The sequence below is a fragment of the Galeopterus variegatus genome, unplaced genomic scaffold, assembly GCF_000696425.1.
Source record: "Galeopterus variegatus unplaced genomic scaffold, G_variegatus-3.0.2 Scaffold1964, whole genome shotgun sequence".
NCBI lineage: Eukaryota > Metazoa > Chordata > Mammalia > Dermoptera > Cynocephalidae > Galeopterus > Galeopterus variegatus.
This window is the reverse complement of record NW_007728075.1, coordinates 93,904-113,982: the sequence shown is the minus strand read 5'-3', so window position 1 is coordinate 113,982 and position 20,079 is coordinate 93,904. Positions and strand designations below refer to the sequence as shown.

General features: G+C 40.0%; 1 protein-coding gene across 1 annotated transcript in view; it reads right to left on the bottom strand.

Moving 5' to 3' along the window:
* The window catches only part of ARHGEF4 (Rho guanine nucleotide exchange factor (GEF) 4), a 115,199-nt gene that overhangs the window by 60,500 nt on the left and 34,620 nt on the right, over window positions 1–20,079 (bottom strand). The window contains exon 4 of the mRNA XM_008579833.1: window positions 15,464–15,590. Within this exon, the coding sequence (XP_008578055.1) occupies window positions 15,464–15,590 (127 nt within the window). The remainder of the gene's footprint in view (window positions 1–15,463; window positions 15,591–20,079) is intronic.

Genomic DNA, 20,079 nt, shown 5'->3' with positions numbered 1-20,079 from the left:
CCGGCCGCCCTTGGTCTCCGCGGGGCCACGCGGGAGCCGCCAGCATTCCCACGCGCGTGTTACGACAGGATCGTCCTCAGGAGGGGGCGCCCGGGCACCCCGCGGCTTGCTGGTGAGTAGGATCCGCGGGCGCTCACTCTTCCGCCGCAAGGATTCCAGCTCGACCGCCGGCGGCGCGGCAGGACGCATCTGGGACGGAGACGCAAGCGCTCAGCCCGGGGCAAGGACCCCGACAGGCAGCCACGCACGCCGGGCTAGGGATGTGCGCTCGGCCGGGACATGGCCCTCGCCCCCGGTCCAGCTGCGCGCACAGTGAGAGGGGACTACTTGCGTCCCCGCACCCGAGACCTTCCCGACAGCCAGCAGGCAGGACCGCCACCCCACGCAGGCTACCCGGGTCCGCCAGGTGCTTTGCGGCGATTAAGGGCATGAGAGGTAAAGTTACAGTCCGTGCCAAACGATTTTAGAAAGTATGTGGAAAAGTTCAGTTACAGACACAAAGGAAAATGGGGGCACAAGGCTTACGCCAAGGAGCCCGGGATTACAGGGTTTTGTTTTTGTTGTTTGAGGGACTGGGAAGGGCGTTGCTCGTCCCTCCGCCCCTCGCAGACACTCTTGAGCCCTCTGTAGGTTCTCGGAGTCTCCCTGGAGGGTGAGCTACCTCCTTAGCTCCAAACAAGGGCAACAACCAAGAAGTCATTATACGAAATCCAAGTCCAGGAGCTGAAACAGCGGGAGACTTGGTCTCACATTGGAGGTTAAGGGGAAGTCCTGATAGGGGCTGATCAAGGCTGCTGACCCCCCGCCCCCCATAACATCATCACTCTCCCAAGTCCTTGTGAGCTGGTTCTAGTGTAAAATGCCAGAAGTATTAATGATGGTGATGATGAAACGAGAGGTGCATGCCCTGCTTCCCTTTATTCAGGGTCCATTTCCTGTTGCCTGTCTCCATCCCTAAGTCATATGTGCTGTTAGCTCTCTACCATACCATACCTGCATCTTCATAGATACAGTCTCCTCTTCTTTCGGGCCCCCTGGTATCTCGTCTCTCAGATGAGTATATTAATATCCGCCCTAACAACTCAGGGAGCTGGGGCAATGCCATGCCAAAGTTCAAGGTGAAAGTACCAAGCTCTGCACACGCATAAGGTAATACCCACTGGTGCTGGGTGTTCAACTGATGGGCATTAGGGGGTGCCTCAGCCAAATCTGCACATCAAGTCCCCATCTTCAGTTCTTCAGTTCACTTTTCTTGTCTGGGGGGTCTGTGTGCCTTTCCTGGTCACTCCATTCCTGACATGCACACTTTCCAGCTCTGCTTCCATTTTTTCCTGTCCTTGGGAAGAACAGATCTCCCCCCCCCCTCCTCCTTCCTTAGTGCAGTTCTTCTGCATGGAGAGTTGCCATCTATGTTCGATGGTTGTCCTTTGAGGCCTGTCCTTCCCAAGACTTCAGTACATTTGAATCAGGTATCCTGGTCTTAGCGATCCTGCAGGGAACGGTGGAGTGTTCCCATTTGACCTCCAGTATGAAAATGGGATCCATGTTTCCTAAGACCACAGTGGTGATGACAGCTGAAATTAATGTTATTATCCAAGATGCAGGGGATCTTGGGGGACAAAGGTTGGTGCAATCAGGTCCAGCTGCCCCATCCATCGGAAGATTCTGTCCCCATAAAGCTTATGGGCTCCATTTCTGATACTATTAACAGAGACAGGAGAGATTCCCTTACCATCACATGGTAGGCTTATAAGTAATTATTTGAGCACATTTACATATATCGTTCATATATATCTATTGTGTGCGTGTGTGTGTTTGTGTGCATATATGAATTAACAATGATGCAATATCTTTATCAGAAAGGTCGGCAGAGAGTGATAGGTGTTTTTCTGAGGCTGGCTCAATGATGTGAAAGTAGAAGATGAAATTCAATCACACATGTAGAAACAAACAGAACAGGATTGAAACTGGGCTAAGCCTAGAGAACAGCTTCTGTCCTGTCTCTTCTAACTAACCCTATACTTCAGTTTCTACAACAGTGCTGGATGGAAAGAAGCTTAAAGCCAGAGAGATCTGGGTTCAGATCATGGTTCTATCTCATGCTAGTTGTGACCTTGGGCAAATTATTCAACCTCCCTTCATCTTTCTCTCCTCATCCATCAAATAGGAATACTAACAACTATTTTTGCAGGATTGTTGTGAAGATTAGATGAAATGATGTGTAAATATGCAATAGAGACTAGAAGTGTCTGGAATATTAGCTGGTATTTATTAAGCATATAACAGGTGTTAAGTACTTTGCATAAATTACATACCCTCCACAATTTTATTTTTATTATGTTTTTATAGTTTTTTGGTGGCTGGCTTGTAGAAAGATCTGAACCCTTGACCTTGGTGGTGTAACACTATACTCTAACCAACTGAGCTAACTGGCCAGCCCCTCGACAACTTTTTTTGATAGGCAATATTATTGTCCCCGTTTCACAGTTCAGATTAACTGAGGCTCAGAATAATCCAAGGTCCTATAACCCAGGAAGTGGCAGAATTGGTTCCAGTGCTCATCACCCATGCTTTGAACCACTAGGTAGATGTTAATTCCCTTCCTCCCCATTTTGAAGATTCCCCAGACACTTCTTGCTGGACTATCATCAGTATCACTGGCAAATGTGCAGAGCATAATGATGAAACGAGAGGTGCATGCCCTGCTTCCCTTTATTCAGGGTCCATTTCCTGTTGCTAGCTGCTGGGGATATAATGAGAAAGTTTAAGAAATTAGTAGAACATGATATGAGCACAGTCATCCAACTCATCTCCTCTAGGACTCACTGAAATGACTGAGTTGTAAAAATAGCGAAGATTGAGATCAGTGTTGGCAGGACACTGAGGGAAACTCTAGTGACCTGGTCCCCAGTGAAAATTGTTTTCTAAACAGACATTTAAGACCTCTGGAAAGATCCTAAGAGTGAACAGCAAATCAAGAAACATCTATTCAAAAAAATCAGTGACAATTTGGTAAGAAAGGCAAGAGTCTGTGGTATTCAAACCAAGATTGTTCCTTCCCTCCCTGCTCACAGCTTCACTCCACTCCACTCCAGACTGCTGCAGCCAACAACAAAGAGCTCCCTCTCCTGCAGCTCTCAGCCAGAGGTCTTTCTTGCCTAGAGGAACAGAACATCAGCATTTCTCATCCTGCCCCCAGCTCCCTTTTGTTGAGACTGTCAGCCAGCCTACCTGTTGCTGGGGGAGAGTGATTGAGTGGTGAGGGCTCACTTCTTCAGCATGCTGAGAATATTGAGGCTCTGATAGTCCTTCCTCCTGCATGCACAGTGATGGTTCCATGACAGGAAAGGCAAGCAGGGAGGACCTTAGGCCTCCAATTTCTCCCCACCCCCAGGGCTCCACTGACTGTCACTCAGAGAGAAGCTTGCCATTGTCCCCATGCCCAGCTCCAGAGCCCTGGCTCAAAGATTTCGTTTGGGGGAAGAAACATGCTGTAAAACATATAACTCCTAATATCTTTCCAAAGAAACTGACCTCATTTGTAACAGAGCATGGAGAAGCTTAAATCTAAAGGTGCTTTCAAGAACAGTGGAAGTTGCAGTGAAGGGAATTAGGAGGAGATTCTTGGATCTAATGGAGATATAACCCAGACTGTAACCCCCTAGTTTTCATGAGAGAACAAAACCCTTCTAGTCAGAACAAATATCAAACATTGACCTCAAAAAGTATCCCTTCAAATAAGACAGAATTTGATTGGATTAGTTTGTAGAGCAATTTATGTCCTAGGACAATACTGAAAATAATAGAGCAATCAGCTGCCAATTAGTGGAATTTAACAGCTGGATGTGGTCAGAGAAAGAGTGGAAGAGAGCCTTAGCAAAGCCATTGTCATTCAGGGGTGACAGTGGTCATGCCCAAAGCTGCACCTCTCTGAGGAGTAACAACAAGAGCTTAACACTATGGGAAGGGAAATAGACCTCACTAAAACAATTCACCCGTTTACTAAACAAATAAGCAAATAACACTAGCAAGCCTCATGGGGGAGCATTACTCAGAGTTGCTACAATATACAGTTGGCCCTCCAGATCTGTGGGTCCCACATCTGCAGATTCAACCAACTGCAGATGGAAATTTAAAAAAAAAAAACAATAAAAAATCAATACAACAACAAAATACAAATAAAGAATACAGTATAACAACTATCTACATAGCATCTACATTGTATTAGGTATTATAAGTAATCTAGATATGATTGAAAGTATATGGGAGGATGTGTGCAGTTACAGACAAATACTATACCATTTCATACCAGAGACTAGCACATCCATAGATTTAGATATCCATGGAGGGTCCTGGAACCAATCCCCCACAGATATGAGGGACAACTATGTTTTCTAAAATATCCAGTTCTAACCAAAAGTTATGAGACATTTCAAAGGAACAGAAAAGTATGACCCATACACTGGAAAAAAAGTAGGCAACAGAAACTGCCTGAGAGTGAGCAAATGTCCAATCTATCAGAAAAAGAATTCAAAGTAGCCATTATAAACATATCCAAGGAAACCATGGTTAAAAAATGAAGGTATGATGACAATATGGCATCAGAGAATACCCGTGAAGAAACAGAAACTATAAAAAAAGAGCCAAATAGAAATTCTGGAGTCAAAAAGTACAATAACTGAAAAATTCACTAGAAGGGCTCAACAGTAGGTTTGAACAGGTGGAAGAAAGAATTAGTGACCTTGAAAATAGATTGATAGAGATTATTCAGTCCGAGGAATAGAGAGAAAATCATGAAAAAAAAAATGAACAGAGCCTTGGAGAAATGTGGGACATTAGTGAACCAATGTATGTACAATGGGAATACCAGAAACAGAGGAGAGAAAGAAAGGAGAAGGGAAAACTATTCAAGGAAATAATCACTGAAAACTTCCAAAATTTACTGGAAAATAATGACTGACACATCCAAGAAGGTCAACAATTTCCAAGTAAGACGGACACAAAGACCCACAAACAGACATGTCATAGGAAAAATGCTGAAAGTAAAAGACAAGGAGAAAATCTTGAAAGCAGCAAGAGAAGAGCAAGAAGTGACTTATAACTTATAAGGGCTTCTCCAATAAGATTAGCAGCTGACTTCTCAGCAGAAGCTATAGAGGCCAGAAGGCAGTGGGACAGCATATTAAAAATGCTAAAAGGAAAAAAAAAGCCTTGTTAATCAAGAATCCTTAATGTAGCAAATCTGTCTTTCAAAAATCAAGGCTAGGGCCGGCCCGGTTGAGTGCGGCGCTTGGGAGCACGGCGGCGCTCCTGCCGAGGGTTCGGATCCCATATAAAGACCGGTCCGCTCACTGGCTGAGCGCAGTGTGGGTGCGACACCGAGGGTTGCGATCCCGTTACCGGTCATGAAAAAAGACAAAAAGGAAAAAAAAAATCAAGGCTAGGGCCGGCCCGGTTGAGTGCGGCGCTTGGGAGCACGGCCGCGCTCCTGCCGAGGGTTCAGATCCCATATAAAGACCGGTCCGCTCACTGGCTGAGCGCAGTGTGGGTGCGACACCGAGGGTTGCGATCCCGTTACCGGTCATGAAAAAAGACAAAAAGGAAAAAAAAAATCAAGGCTAAATAAAGACTTTCCCAAATAAAGAAAAACTAAGAGATTTTGTTGCTAGTAGACCCAGCTTATAAGAAATAACAAAGAGAGTTCTTCAGAACTCTCCCCAGAAGTCACCCCAGATGGTAATTTGAATCCACACAAATACAAAAAGAGCACTGGTAAAGGTAATATGTAATTATAATAGATACTGTGAATTCCTCCTTTTCTCCTTTCCTCTCTGAACTAATTTAAATATCAATAGTAGAAAATAATATGTATATAATGTATTATTGGGCTTATAATATATAGAAATGTAACATGTGGAATTTGTCTGCCAATAACAGCAGAAAGGAGGTGGTGGGAGAAAACCTATAATAGACCAAGAAAAGTCATTTTAATAATACACTGTTGGGTTTCTAGCATTAATAGATGTAATATATATGTATATAACAATAATACCACGGGGGGGGGAGAGAATAGAACTACACAGGAGTTATATTTCTACATATTACTGGAATTAAGCTAGTACACATTTGAAGTTGATTCTGATTGAGATATGTATGTGCTAAACCCTAAAGCAACTACTAAACTGAACCAAACCAAACCAAAACAAAAATATAGTGAAAGAATCATTAATGAAATTAACACAACATTAGAAAATGTTCACTCCATATAAAAGAAAGCAGTAAATGAGAAATAGAGGAATGAAAAGGATGAGACATATAGAAAACTGAAAGTAAAATGGTAGGTGTATACCCAATTATGTCAATAATAGCACTAAATTTGAGTTGATTAAGCAATCCAATCAAAAGGCAGAGAATGTCAGGTAAGATAAAAACCATGAGCCAATTATATGTTGTTTATAGGAGATACACTTTAGATTCAAAGACACAAATACTTTGAAAGTAAAATGATGGAAAGAAATATATCATGCAAACTAAAACCACAAGAAAACTGGAGAAGCTATACAGATATCAGACAAAATAGCCTTTAAAACAAAAAAAACATCATTATAGATAAAGAGGGACATTTTGTAATAATAAAGGGGTCAATCCATCAGGAAGATATAACAATTACAAACATAGACACCTAATAAAAGAGCACCCAAATACATAAAGCAAAAAGTAACAGAAATGAAGGGAGAAATAGGCAATTCAACAATAGTAGTTGGAGACTTCGATACTCAACTTTCAATAATGGATAGAACAATAGAATAGAGCACCCTGAAATCAACCCACGCACTTACTGCCATTTGATCTTCGACAAAGGCATCAAGCCTATTCACTGGGGTTGGGACTCCCTCTTCAGCAAGGGGTGCTGGGATAACTGGATATCCATATGCAGGAGATTGAAACTAGACCCATACCTCTCACCATATACTAAAATCAACTTAAAATGGATCAAGGATTTAAATATACACCCCAAAACAATAAAACTTATTAAAGAAAACATAGGAGAAACCCTTCAGCAAATAGGGCTGGGCACAGACTTCATGAATATGACCCCAAAAGCACGGGCAACCAAAGGAAAAATAAACAAATGGGACTATATCAAACTAAAAAGCTTCTGCACAGCAAAAGAAACAATTAACAGAGCTAAAAGACAGCCAACAGAGTGGGAGAAAATATTTGCAAAATACATATCTGACAAAGGACTAATATCCAGAATATATAAGGAACTCAAACAACTTTACAAGGAAAAAACAAGCAACCCAATTAAAAAATGGGCAAAAGAGCTAAGTAGGCATTTCTCTAAAGAAGATATGCAAATGGCCAACAGTCATATGAAAAAATGCTCAACATCACTCAGCATCCGGGAAATGCAAATCAAAACCACACTGAGATACCATCTCACCCCAGTTAGGATGGCTAAAATCCAAAAGACGCTGAACGATAAATGCTGGTGTGGTTGCGGAGAAAAAGGAACTCTCTTACATTGTTGGTGGGAATGCATAATGGTGCAACCCCTATGGAAAATGGTTTGGAGGTTCCTCAAACAGTTGCAGATTGATCTACCATATGACCCAGCTATTTCACTGCTGGGAATATATCCAAAGGAATGGAAATCATCAAGTCGAAGGTATACTTGTTTCCCAATGTTCATTGCAGCACTCTTCACAATAGCCAAGAGCTGGAATCAGCCCAAATGTCCATCATCGGATGAGTGGATATGGAAAATGTGGTATATCTACACAATGGAATACTACTCAGCTATAAAAACGAATGAAATACTGCCATTTGCAACAACATGGATGGACCTTGAAAGAATAATATTAAGTGAAACGAGTCAGGCAGTGAAAAAGAACTACCACATGTTTTCACTTATTGGAGGGAGCTAAAGGTGAATGAATCAATTCACACATACACACACACACACACACACACTCTCACACACACTCACACAACAACAAACAAACAGCAGGAACAACAACAACAACAACAACAAAAACCGGGGGGAGGGGGAGAGGAAGATTTAACAACCTCAACTTTTTTTTTTTGAAGCTCTTACAACAAGAAAATGGAGGGGACACATCTGGGTGGGAGGGGGGAGAGGGAGGAGGGAGGGAGGTTTTGGTGATGGGACACAATAACTAACTACATTGTATATTGACAAAATAAAAAAAATAAATAAATAAAATAAATAAAAGAAGATCAAAAAGGTGACAGGAGACTTGAACAACATTATAAACCAACTAGACCTAACACATCGGTAGAACATATTACCCAATAACAGCAGAATGTACATTCTTCTCAAGTGCACATGGAACATTCTCGAGGATTGATAGTCTATAAAACAAACCTCAGTAAATTCAAAAGGACAAAAATAATACCAAGTGTGTTCTCTAACCCCAGTGGAATGAAATTAGAAATCAATAATAGGGAAAATTTACAAAGAAATTAGATATTATAATTTCTTAGAATATCTAGGGACACTCACAAATATGTGTATATTAAACAGCACACTCTTTTTTTTTTTTTTTTTTTTTTGTCTTTTTTTCCGTGTCCGGCAACGGATCGCAACCCTCAGTGTTGCCCCCGTACTGGACTGGGGACCGGCGACGGGATCGCAAGCCTCTGCGTTGCTCCCGCACCTCGCTCAGCCAGTGAGCGGGAGCCGGTCTGTACGTGGGATCCGAACCCTCGGACGGGAGCGCTGCCGCGCTTCCGAAGCGGCGCACTATCCAGTGCGCCACCGGGCCGGCCCCCAGCACACTCTTAAATAGCCTGTGGGTTAAGAAGAAATCAAAGAAAAAAAAAATCAGAAAATACCTTGAGATTAATGAAATGAAGGCACAACATACCAAAACTTATGGGACACAGATAAAGCAGTGCCTGGAGGGAAATTTATAGCTGTAAGTGCATATTTTAAGAAAGAAGAAAGATCTCAAATTAACAACTGAACCTCCACCTTATGACACTGGAAAAAGAAGAGCAAAACTAAACCTAAAGTAAGTAGAAGGAAGGAAATAGTAAAGTTTAGAGTGGAAATTAATAGAGAATAGAGATACAATAGAGAACGGAAATAGTGAGAAATAAAAAAAGAGAACAGAGAAACAATAGAGAAAGTCAGTGAAACCAAAAGCTGGTTCTTTAAAAGTCTCAACAGAATTAACAGACGGTTACCTGATTTGACCAGGAAGAAAAGAAATGACTAAAATCACTAGAATCAGAAATGAAAGAGGAGGCATTACTACTGATTTTGCAGAAATAAAAAAGATCATAAAGGAATACTATGAATAATTTTATGGCAACAAATTAGATGACTTGGATAAAATTCGTAGTAAGACACACACTGCCAAAACTCAGTCAAGAAGAAATCCAGACTATCTTGGTAGAACTATGATAAATGAAGAGGTTAAATCACTAATCAAAAAACTACCTACAGAGAAATACCCAGGCCCAGATGGCTTCACTGCTGAATTCTACCAAACACTGAAAAGAAAAAAAAAAAAAAAAAGAATTTATACCAATTATTTACAAAATCTTCCAAAAAGAATAGGAAAAGACACTTCCCAACTCACTTTACCTTGATACCCAAACCAGACAAAGACACCACAAGAAAACTATAGAACAATATCATTTTATGAATATGGGTGCAAAAATCTTCAACAAAATACTAGCAAACTAAATTCAGCAAAATATAAAAAGAATTGTACACCTCTACCAAGTGAGATTTATCCCAGGAATGCAAGTGTGGTTTAACATCTGAAAATCAATTAATGTAAACAGAATATCAATATCATATCAATAGAATAAAAAACAAAAGTTGCATGATCCTCTCAATAGATGCAGAAAAAAAGCACCTGATAAAATCCAATCAATACCCTCTAATGATAAAAAACACTTGACAAAGGTATCTACAAAACCTCACAGCTAACATCATACTTAATGATGAAGACTTTATGCTTTCTCCCTAAGATCAAGAACAAGACAAGGGTGTGCACACTCTACCACTTCTATTCAACATTGTACTGGAGGTTCTAACCAGGGAAATTAGGGAAGAAAAAAGAAATAAAAGACATCCAGATTGGAAAAGATAAAGTAAGACTATTTCTGTTTGCAGATGTTGTAATCTTATATTTAGAAAATCCTAAGGAATTCACTAAAAAACTACTAGAACTAATTAATGACTTTAGCAAAGTAAGTTGTGGGATATAAGATCAATATACCAAAATTAGTTGTATTTCTACACATTTGTAATGAACAATGTGAAAATAAAATTAAGAAAATAATTCACCATAGCATTGTATTAGTTTGTTTGGGCTGCCATAACAAAATACCACAGACTAGGTGGCTTAAACAACAGAACTTATTTTTTCACAGTTCTGGAGACTAGAAGTACAAGATCAAGATGCTGGAAAATTTGGCTTCTGGTGAGGCCTCTCTTCCTATAGACAGTCACCTTCTCACTGAATCCTCTCCTGTGTGAGTGCTTAGAGAGAAAGCTCTCTGGTGTCTCTTCTTAGAAGGACACCAGCCCTATAAGGCTAGTGCCCCATTCTTATGACATAATTTAACCTTAATTACCTCCCTAAAGGCCTTATCTCCAAATACAGAAATATTGGGGGATAGTGTTTTTATTTGTCCATTTTTATGTTGCTGTAACAGAATACCTGGGTAATTTATAAAGAAAAGAGGCTTATTTGGCTCATGATTCTGGGACAGCTGCATCTGTCACAGGCCTCAGGCTGCTTCTACTCATGGTGGAAATTGGCAGGCAGCCAGTGGGTGCAAGATCACATGGTGAGAGGGGAAGCTCGAGAGAGGGAGGGGAAGTGCTGGGCTCCTTTTAACAACCAGCTCTTACAGGAACTAATGGAGTAAGAATTCATTCACTACCTCCCTCCCCCAGGGACGGCATTAATCCATTCATGAGGGATCCTCCCCCACGACGCAATCACCTCCCAACATTGCCTCATTGGGAATGGGGTTTCAACATGAGCTTTGGGGTACAAATGTATCCAAACTATATCAGGGCTTCAATATATGAATTGGGGGTTGCTCAATTCAGTCCCTAAATACCAAAAAGAATAAAATACTTATGAATAAATTTATCAAAAAGTACAAATTTGTACTCTGAGAACTACAAAACATTGTGGAAAGTAATTAAAGACGATTTAAATAAATGAGGGGAAAATCGTATGTTCATGGATTAGAAGACTCAGTATTGTTAAGATGGCAATACACCCCAAACTCATCTACAGATTCAACACAATCCCTGTCAGAATCCCAACTTATTTCTTTGTAGAAATTCACAACCTGATTCTTAAATTCACGTGGAATTGTAAGGGACTCAGAATAGTCAACACATTCCTGAAAGAGAAGAAGTAGGAGGACTCACAGTTCCTGATTTCAAAACTTATTACCATAAAAGCAATGGTAGTCTGTATGGTACTGGCAGAAGGACAGACATATAGATAAATGGAACACAATTGACAGTCCAGAAATAAACCCATATATCTATGGTCAACTTATTTTTGACAAGAATGCCAAGACTTTTCAAAGGGAAAAAGAATAGTCTTTACCACAAATGGTGCCGGCACAACTGGATAGCTACATGCAAAAAACCGAAGTCAGACCCTCACCTAATACCATATACAAAAGTATCTCAAAATAGATCAAAGACTTAAATGCAAGAGCTAAAACTATAAAACTCTTAGAACAGTACACAGGGGTGAATCTTCATGACCTGGGATTTGGCAAGGAGTCTTAGATAAGACACCAAAAGCACAAGCAACAAAAGAAAAAATACATAAACTGGACTTCCTCAAAATTAGAAAAGCTTTTATGCTTCAAAGGACACTATCAAGAAAGTGAAAAGACAAACCACAGAACTAGAGAAAATATTTGCAAATCATGTGGTCTGATAAGGGATTTGAATCTAGAATATAAAGAACACTTACAACTCAATAAAAAGACAAATAAACCAATTTAAAAATGAGTAAGGAATTTAAATAAAAATTTCTCCAAAGAAGACATACACATGACCAGTAAGCACATGAAAAGATGCTCAACATCATTAGTTATCAGGGAAATACAAATCAAGACCACAGTGAGATACAACTTCACACCCACTAGTTTGGCTAGAATCAAATGTTAGATAAGAAGTGTTGATGAGGATGTGGAGAAATTGGACAAATTACACTGGTGGTGAGAATGTAAAATGGTGCAGCTGCTTGGGAAAATAGTCTGGTAGTTCCTCAAATGAGTCAACATAGTTACCATATGACCCAACCTTCCCTCTGCTAGGTTTATCCCTAAGAGAAATGAAAACATAGTTCTACACTGAAATTTGCAGGCGAATGTTATAGCAACGTTATTCACAATAGCCAAAAGGTGGAAACAATCCAAATGTTCATGGATGGGTGAATGAAAAAACAAAATGTGGCCATATGATGGAATAACATTCAACCATAAAAAAGAATGAAATACTGATACAAGTGACAATGTGGATGAACCTTGAAAATATTATGCTAAGTGAAAGAAGCCAGTCACAAAAGACCAGATCCTATGTGATTCTATTCATCTGCAAATCCAGACTAGGAAATCTATAGAGAAAGAAAGTGGATTAGTGGTTCTTTAGGGTGGGTGGGGGTGTGTGTGGAGATCCGGGGAGTGTGTGTGTGTGTGGGGGGCGGTTTATTATGAAATGCTGAAAATGTTCTCAAATTGACTGTGGTGATAATTGCACATATCTATGAATATACTAAAAACCACTGAATTATACACTTTAAATGGGTGAACTGTATAAACTTAATAAAGCTGTTAAGAAAATAGGAAAAACCTTTGCGAGCACTAAAAACTGGGGAAACGCATCAGCCACAAGATAAAACAAAGATATAATTGGCTTGAAGAAAGAGGTGATCTACAGCTTGTAAAATAACCATATAACCAGAAGGCAGTAGGAAAATTCCTGGTAAAACCCTACAGATGCTTGTAAAGCCAGGATGTGAGTCCAGGGGTGCAGAGAGTCACGTGATCCGCCACACCAGGGACTCCCAGAGGTGCATCTGGCCCTGCTGGCTTCCCCAAAAAAGGAATGTGTGGTGGAATTTATCCTGGGCACCAGCTTTCGGGGCAAAGGGCGGCATGTTCCTACATCATGCTGATTTTTGGCCACCCCTCCAAATGTGGAGAAGAAATTCTGCCAAGACTGCTTACAGTTCCCTCCAAGTTTTTAGGTGATTGAACTCACAGTATACATTAAAGGTATATTTTCATGTCCTGCTTCAGCTGTGTTTGAAGGATTTGAACAGAAATCTATAACAATCTCTGAAAGAATGTTATTTCCAATGCTACTTGATGACAAGTCAGTGCTGGAGAAGGACTGATGTCTGTAAGGATGAGCAAATAGAGAAATTTCACCTTTTTAAAAAAATAACACTTCCAGTCAAAAGAGGACATGAATTTGGAAATTAACTGTAAGCCGTGAACAGGAGAAACTTTACAAATTTTTTTAATTTTTTGCTCTTAATTTTCGAGAAGACATTGGAAAAATTGCATGGAGATTAAAAACATGACTACTGGATCACAAACCCTGGTGACAGCAGTGAACATAGGTGTGATAAAACCAAGGAAAACAAAGCAGAAGATAAAACAGAAATTCTCCCAGAAATGAGAAGAAAAAATATTTAAAAAAATGAAAATGATGAGAGGTTTCAGGTATAGAAAGTGGAAGTACAATCTGTATAAAATACAAATCCTAGAATTTTGAACAGGACAATTGGAGTAGAAACAAGAATTAAGGAAAGAAAAGAAAGCTTTCTTAAGCTAAACTTAGAGACCCAAGCTAGTACCTCATATTAACCTTATGAGATAGGAAGATATGAATGAATTACCACTCCTTTTTTTGACAAAAAAGGAATCTGAGATACAGAGAAATGGAGGAACGTGCCCAATTTCTCACCCAGTATGAAGTGTGACCAGAGCCAGAGCCAGAGCCTGACCTCTGACTTTCAGCTGTGCCTTTGGTGTGCACACATGCTAAGGGCATGTGTCACTGAAGCTTTAGGTTTTTTATTCTGCAATCAGTTCTTCTGCCAATGAATTTAAATGGCATTCTCAAATAATAGGGATACGTGACTATTAAGCTTTGGATTTGTAAGGTGCCAAAATCAGCTTTGAGGATTATCTCTGAAAAAGACTCTTCTCCCCTGTTACTGTCCCTTCATGAGCCTCTGAATAATTTCATGACTTAATGAAGGGCTTTGCCCTGGAAAAGATTCTTTCACCAGTTGTCAAACATCTTTTCATAACTTTGCTTACTGTGAGTTTAAGATCACAGGGAAGGAATGTGTATGGGAAGGAATGAAAGTCCACTTCACAATGAAGCCTAAGCATGTACTTTTGTGGGTGGAAAATGATCATGTCCATCAGCTAATTTTTGCATCCAACTTCCACAGGGACCAGCACCCAGTGTGCACTGAATCAGATTCAGAGCTCAGGACTTAGTGTCTACATCAAATCTGACTCCTTAGCATAGTACATGCAAACTCTAAAGCCCAGGTCCCACCACCACTCTCGCACATCAACCTCTATCTAAAATCATGGGCTTTCTATGGGTCTTTAGCTCCCACAGACCAGACTACCGACAGCCTTGAATGCCAGCCCACTCCTCACTTCCCAAGTCTGGACAATGTGCATGTTTGATAGATGTAGCTATTTTTTCCTTCAACTCTATTTGGGCTTTACCCTAGTTTACCTTCCTTAAACACCAGATTTGGCCTCTCCCTCCAGCCAGCTGAATGCTTTTAAATTGTTAGGTTGCCATCTAACATAACCTGCACCTGCTCAAGGCCTGAGACTCAACCTCTCTCTTTCCACCAGGAGCCCATGAGCATTTCTCAGCATGCCCAGCCCCTCTTGGGTTGGGTTTAAGAAAGGTGGTAGCTGTGCATGAAGAGGCCTCATCCTGGGGCCCTATTCCCTTATAGTACAAAAAGCTAGCCCTTTTATGGACAAATATGTGATATGATATTTGCTATAGTTTTGGGAAAGGGGCTCACAAAGGCTGCCATAAAACCCAAGGAAGGGGCTAGTGTTCCTCAGAAGAAAAAACACCCAAGTTTCATCACTAGATTAGAGACAACTCACTACATGATTATTTCTTCTGCAAGTTATATCCTATTACAAGACCAGGGGATAATCGGTAGTTCTTCTTGGGATTCAGTAACAGAATCTTCCCCAAGCTAAGAATTCCCTTTCTTTAGGTACCTGGTACTCCTTCCTAAATGAAGAATGAGACAATTTTTTCCTCTTTCATCTTCAGGCTACTTCTGCCATACAAGTAGGTATAGCCACCATAACACTCACTCATCCTTTTTGTCAGGACATCAGAGTATATGGCAAAAGAGAGAGGCATGGAACTCACCAGTGTCAGGTGTGTGCTCCGGCCAGCCCATGTGGTTCAGTCCTGTCGGGGCACTCTGAGAGAGTGGATGGCTTTTTTCAGGGAAATTCAAAGATTCTGGAGAGGTAGCGATCGTCTTCCTCCAACACTGGGAGAGGAGGAAAGAAGCAGAGAGTAAATGAAGAAAAGAGCTGACAGGCTGTCATTGCCACCTCCTGATTTTTCTAATTGCCCAGGACCTTTCCTGTGAGCAGAGCACACAGCCAAAATGTGTACAGCTCCAGAAAGTGCCACTGACACCAAAACCCATGAGGAAAGCTTCTCCTGGAGTCTGTAGCATGCAACCTGTACGCCCATAGGTGGCAACCCTAGCAGGTTAGGTTTTTTTTCTACTATGTGAAATGAGGACTGTTGAGGTCTTCAGATTCCCAGGTCTCTCCCAGCCAGTCAGCCACACAGCCTGCTATTTCCCCCAAAGCAAGACTGTTTGTTTTAGCTAAGGCATATTCTTTTGGGGGCACTTAATTAAAATGCAACTCACAAAGTCCCTGAAATCTCATAATTATGAAACAGACACTGTCCTTCAGACAGTAAGAACCAATGTTGTGTGGGGTCTTGGGAAGGCAAGGGATATATGGTCATTTTCATCCATTATCCAGAGATAAACTTGGCCCCTCCTGATTTCTTCTGCTTTATAAGGTTATTGTGTTAATTTAAAAACTGTGGTATATATTCAAATGCATGCTTGTTCCCTTTCCTTTTGCTTTTGTATTCCTCACACTATTAAGGAAATAGTGCTTAGAAAATTCTTTTACTGATTTCTGGAAACATAAACATACAAACAAGGATTAAAATGGAGTAGCATACTCCATCCCATCTCTTCCATTTGAATGCAACGAAAAACATTGGACATAATGTGTACATCATCTATTTGAGAATTCTGAAAGTAAACGGTAGCAGGTAGATTGGGGAATAAACCAGAATTTGAAATTACACTAATCATGTGGTATGTTCCCTGTTTCGTTGTTCACGTGGCGTGAACTCAACAGCTGCTTCAAACTGGGCATGGACAAAAAGGACCGTCAAAGAAGCCCTCTATGATATGAAGAGAGCGAAAGGGTTTCCTAAAGTTATGAGGGAATGGGGGAAGTCCTGTGTATTTAGATGTTGATTTCTCCCACCCCAGCCCCCCATGCACCTATAGTAATGTCAGCAGTGGTCAGGCAGGCTGCTAAAACTCTGAGGGAGGAGAATACTCTCTGACAAGAGGAACTGTGGTCCCAAGAGCATGGGGGAGAATCCCTGTTTCTTTTTTCTCTCTCTATCCTTCTGCCACCTGGCTACAGAGGCAGACACTGCTGCAGGAAGTGTGTGGCAAACAGGGAAAATGAAAGTCCCAGTTTTCTAATGAAAATAATGGAGGAGAGGGGAGAGTGATCCTAGAAACTAGGAAGTGTCTGAAGAAGGCTGAGAGGAAGGAACTCAAGAAAAGGGTCCCATCAAGATGTGTATGAACTCCTGGACCCCCAAACTACATGAATGGGCCTGACCCTTATTACACTAAGGTCTTTGAGAACTAAACCATAGGATGGAACAATTTACAGGTCCAGACTAGCCCCTGCATGATCCACTTATCCAAATAGCCCTGCAAACACTTTGAAACCTGACCTGACATAATAAACAGTCCCTGAAGGCCAATAAGAACTTGTAGTCTGAACTTAACTGGGTCAATTGCCTGAAAAACTTAATCATTATTCTCCATAGGAACTAAACAAGGCCCAGAGACTCATACCGTAATATTTAAAATGTCCAGGAAACAGCCCCAAATTACCTGACATACAAAGAACTATGAAAATCTCAATAACTTGCAAAGGAAAAGATAATCAACAGATGCCAACACCAAGATGACACAATTGTTTGAATTATCAAGGCAAAGATTTTAAAGCAACTCAAAGAACCATGCTTTAAGAAATAAGGGTGAATACTCTTGAAATGAATGGAAAATAATACCAGGGAAACGGACACAAAAAGAATGAAATGGAAATGTTAGAACTAAAAAATATAATAACTGAAATGGAAAATTCACTGGCACAGTTCAATTATAAAATGAGATGATAATAAAACAACAAGAGATAAAGCAATGAAACTCCACCTTTAAAAATTAAGTAGTAAATATATAGGGAATCTAATGAGGCTTTATATACTCCTGAAGATATTTTCATCTACATGAAACTGATTATTAAGGACTTAATGAATAGATGGTCCCTATGAATCAAATATTTTACAAGATTCTAACAAGGGAAACCAATAGTTTAAAAGAGTCATGCCTGTATATAAGCCTAAGTAAATTATTTAGAAAATCTGTTTATAGTTCATCCTTTATGTTAGTCTAGTTATGTTCAATTAATTCCTTTGTATCTGTGGTACCCAAGTTAAAGGATATCATTGAGGAGTGAAAGGAGAAACATTAAAAAGAATGAATCCAACCAAAAATAAATAAGTAAATAAAATGAGGTGAAAAACAGGAAATATTCAGTAAACTTGTAAGTAGTGCAACAGAAATTATCCAATCTGGAGAACAGAGAGAAAAAAGATGAGGGAAAAAACAGAGACTCAGAGACCTGTGGGACAAAAACAAAGGCCTAACACTCTGTCAACAGAGTTCCAGAAGGAAAAGAGAGAGTGTGGTGCAGAACAGTATCAAGAAATAATTGCTGAAAACATTCCAAATATGATGAAAAACATTAACTCACAGACACGCGAGCCCAGCGAATTTTAAACAGGAAAACCAAGGAAATCAGTGCCCACAGACACTATAAACAAATTGCTGAAAACTAAAGACAATGAAAAAAATTTGAAAGCATCAAGAAACAAACAAGACATCATACATTGGGAACAGTCATTCAAATGGCTGCAGATTTTTCATGGAGGCCAGAAAGAAGTGGAAGAGTATTTGTAAAGCACTGAACCACTGTCAGCACAGAATTCTATATCCAGCAAAAATATACTTCAGGAATGAAGGTGAAATAAACACATTCTCACATGGAGAAAAACTAGGAGAAGTTATAGCCAGCAGACATGCTCTGAAGGAACATTAAAGGAAGATCTTCATACAAAAGACAAATGATACCAGAGGGAACCTTCAAACTTCAAGAATGAAGGAAAAGAAACAGAAATGGTAAATAGCTGGGTAAATATAACAAACTAAGATTTTTTTTCCCTCTTAAGTTAAAAAAAATATGTTTGACAGTTAAAAGCAAAAATTATAACATAGTCTGATGAAGTTTTTAGTGTATGTAGATGCAGTGCACATGACAACTACAACATAAAGGGGGAGTTTAAAGGGATCTGTGTGGTGGAAATTTTCTAGTGGTAAAATAATAATTGTAAGTAGGCTTTAAAGTTAATGATGTATAATTAACCCCTAGAGTGTCTACTAAACAAAAACTACACAAAGAAATATAAACTTAATAGATAAGTGAAATGGAACTCTAAAAAGTATCCAAATAATGCAACAGAAGACACAGCAATGAAACACAGCAATGAAAATTAGGGAACACAGAACAAACAATAACATGGTAGACCTAAATCCAAACACAGCAGTAATTACATTAAGTTTAAATACTCAAACCTCATAATTAAAAGAAAGATTTTCAAAATGATTAAAGAAAAAAACACTTAGCAATATGCTATCCACAAGAAACCTGCATTCAAAATAATAATAAAGGTAGGTTAAAAAGTGAAAGAATGCCACACAAATACTAATCAAGAAGAAAACTTGAGTGGCTATATTAATATCAGACAAAACAACTTCAGAGCAAGTAAAATTGCTAGGGATACAGAGGACATGACATAATGAGAGAGTGAATTTACCAAGAAGACGTATAATCCAAAATGTCTATGCACTTAACCATAGACCTTCAACATATATGAAGCAAAACTTGACAGAATTTAAAGGAGAAATGTAAGATTCACAATTATGGTTGGAGACTTCAATACATTTATCTCAGTAATTGATAGAACGAATACACAGAAACACAGCAAGGGAACAGACAAGGTGAACAGCACCATCGACCAACTGGAACTAATTGACACTTGAGAATAGTTCATCCAACAACAGCGGAATACACATCATTTTCAAGTGTACATGGAATATTCACTAAGAGAGATAATTTCCTCGGTGATAATGATAATAAAATAGTAATAATAATAACAATAATAATAAACTTAAGCTTAAGAGTATTGAAGTCATATGAAGTATGTTTCACTGACCATAGTGGACTTAAACTAGAAACCAGTAATAGAAAGGTAATTCTATTACTTTTTTTTAGAAGGAAATCTCCATCTACTTAGAAATTAAACAACACACTTAAAAAAATCAGTGGTAGTCGGGGCCGGCCCGGTGGCGCACTGGATAGTGCGCCGCTTGGGAAGCGTGGCGGCGCTCCCACCCGAGGGTTTGGATCCCACATACAGACCGGTTCCCGCTCACTGGCTGAGCGAGGCGCGGGAGCAACACCGAGGGTTGCGGTCCCGTTGCCGGTCCCCGGTCCGGTACGGGGGCAACACTGAGGGTTGCGTTCCGTTGCCGGACACGGAAAAAGACAAAAGACAAAAAAAAAAAAAAAAAAAAAAAA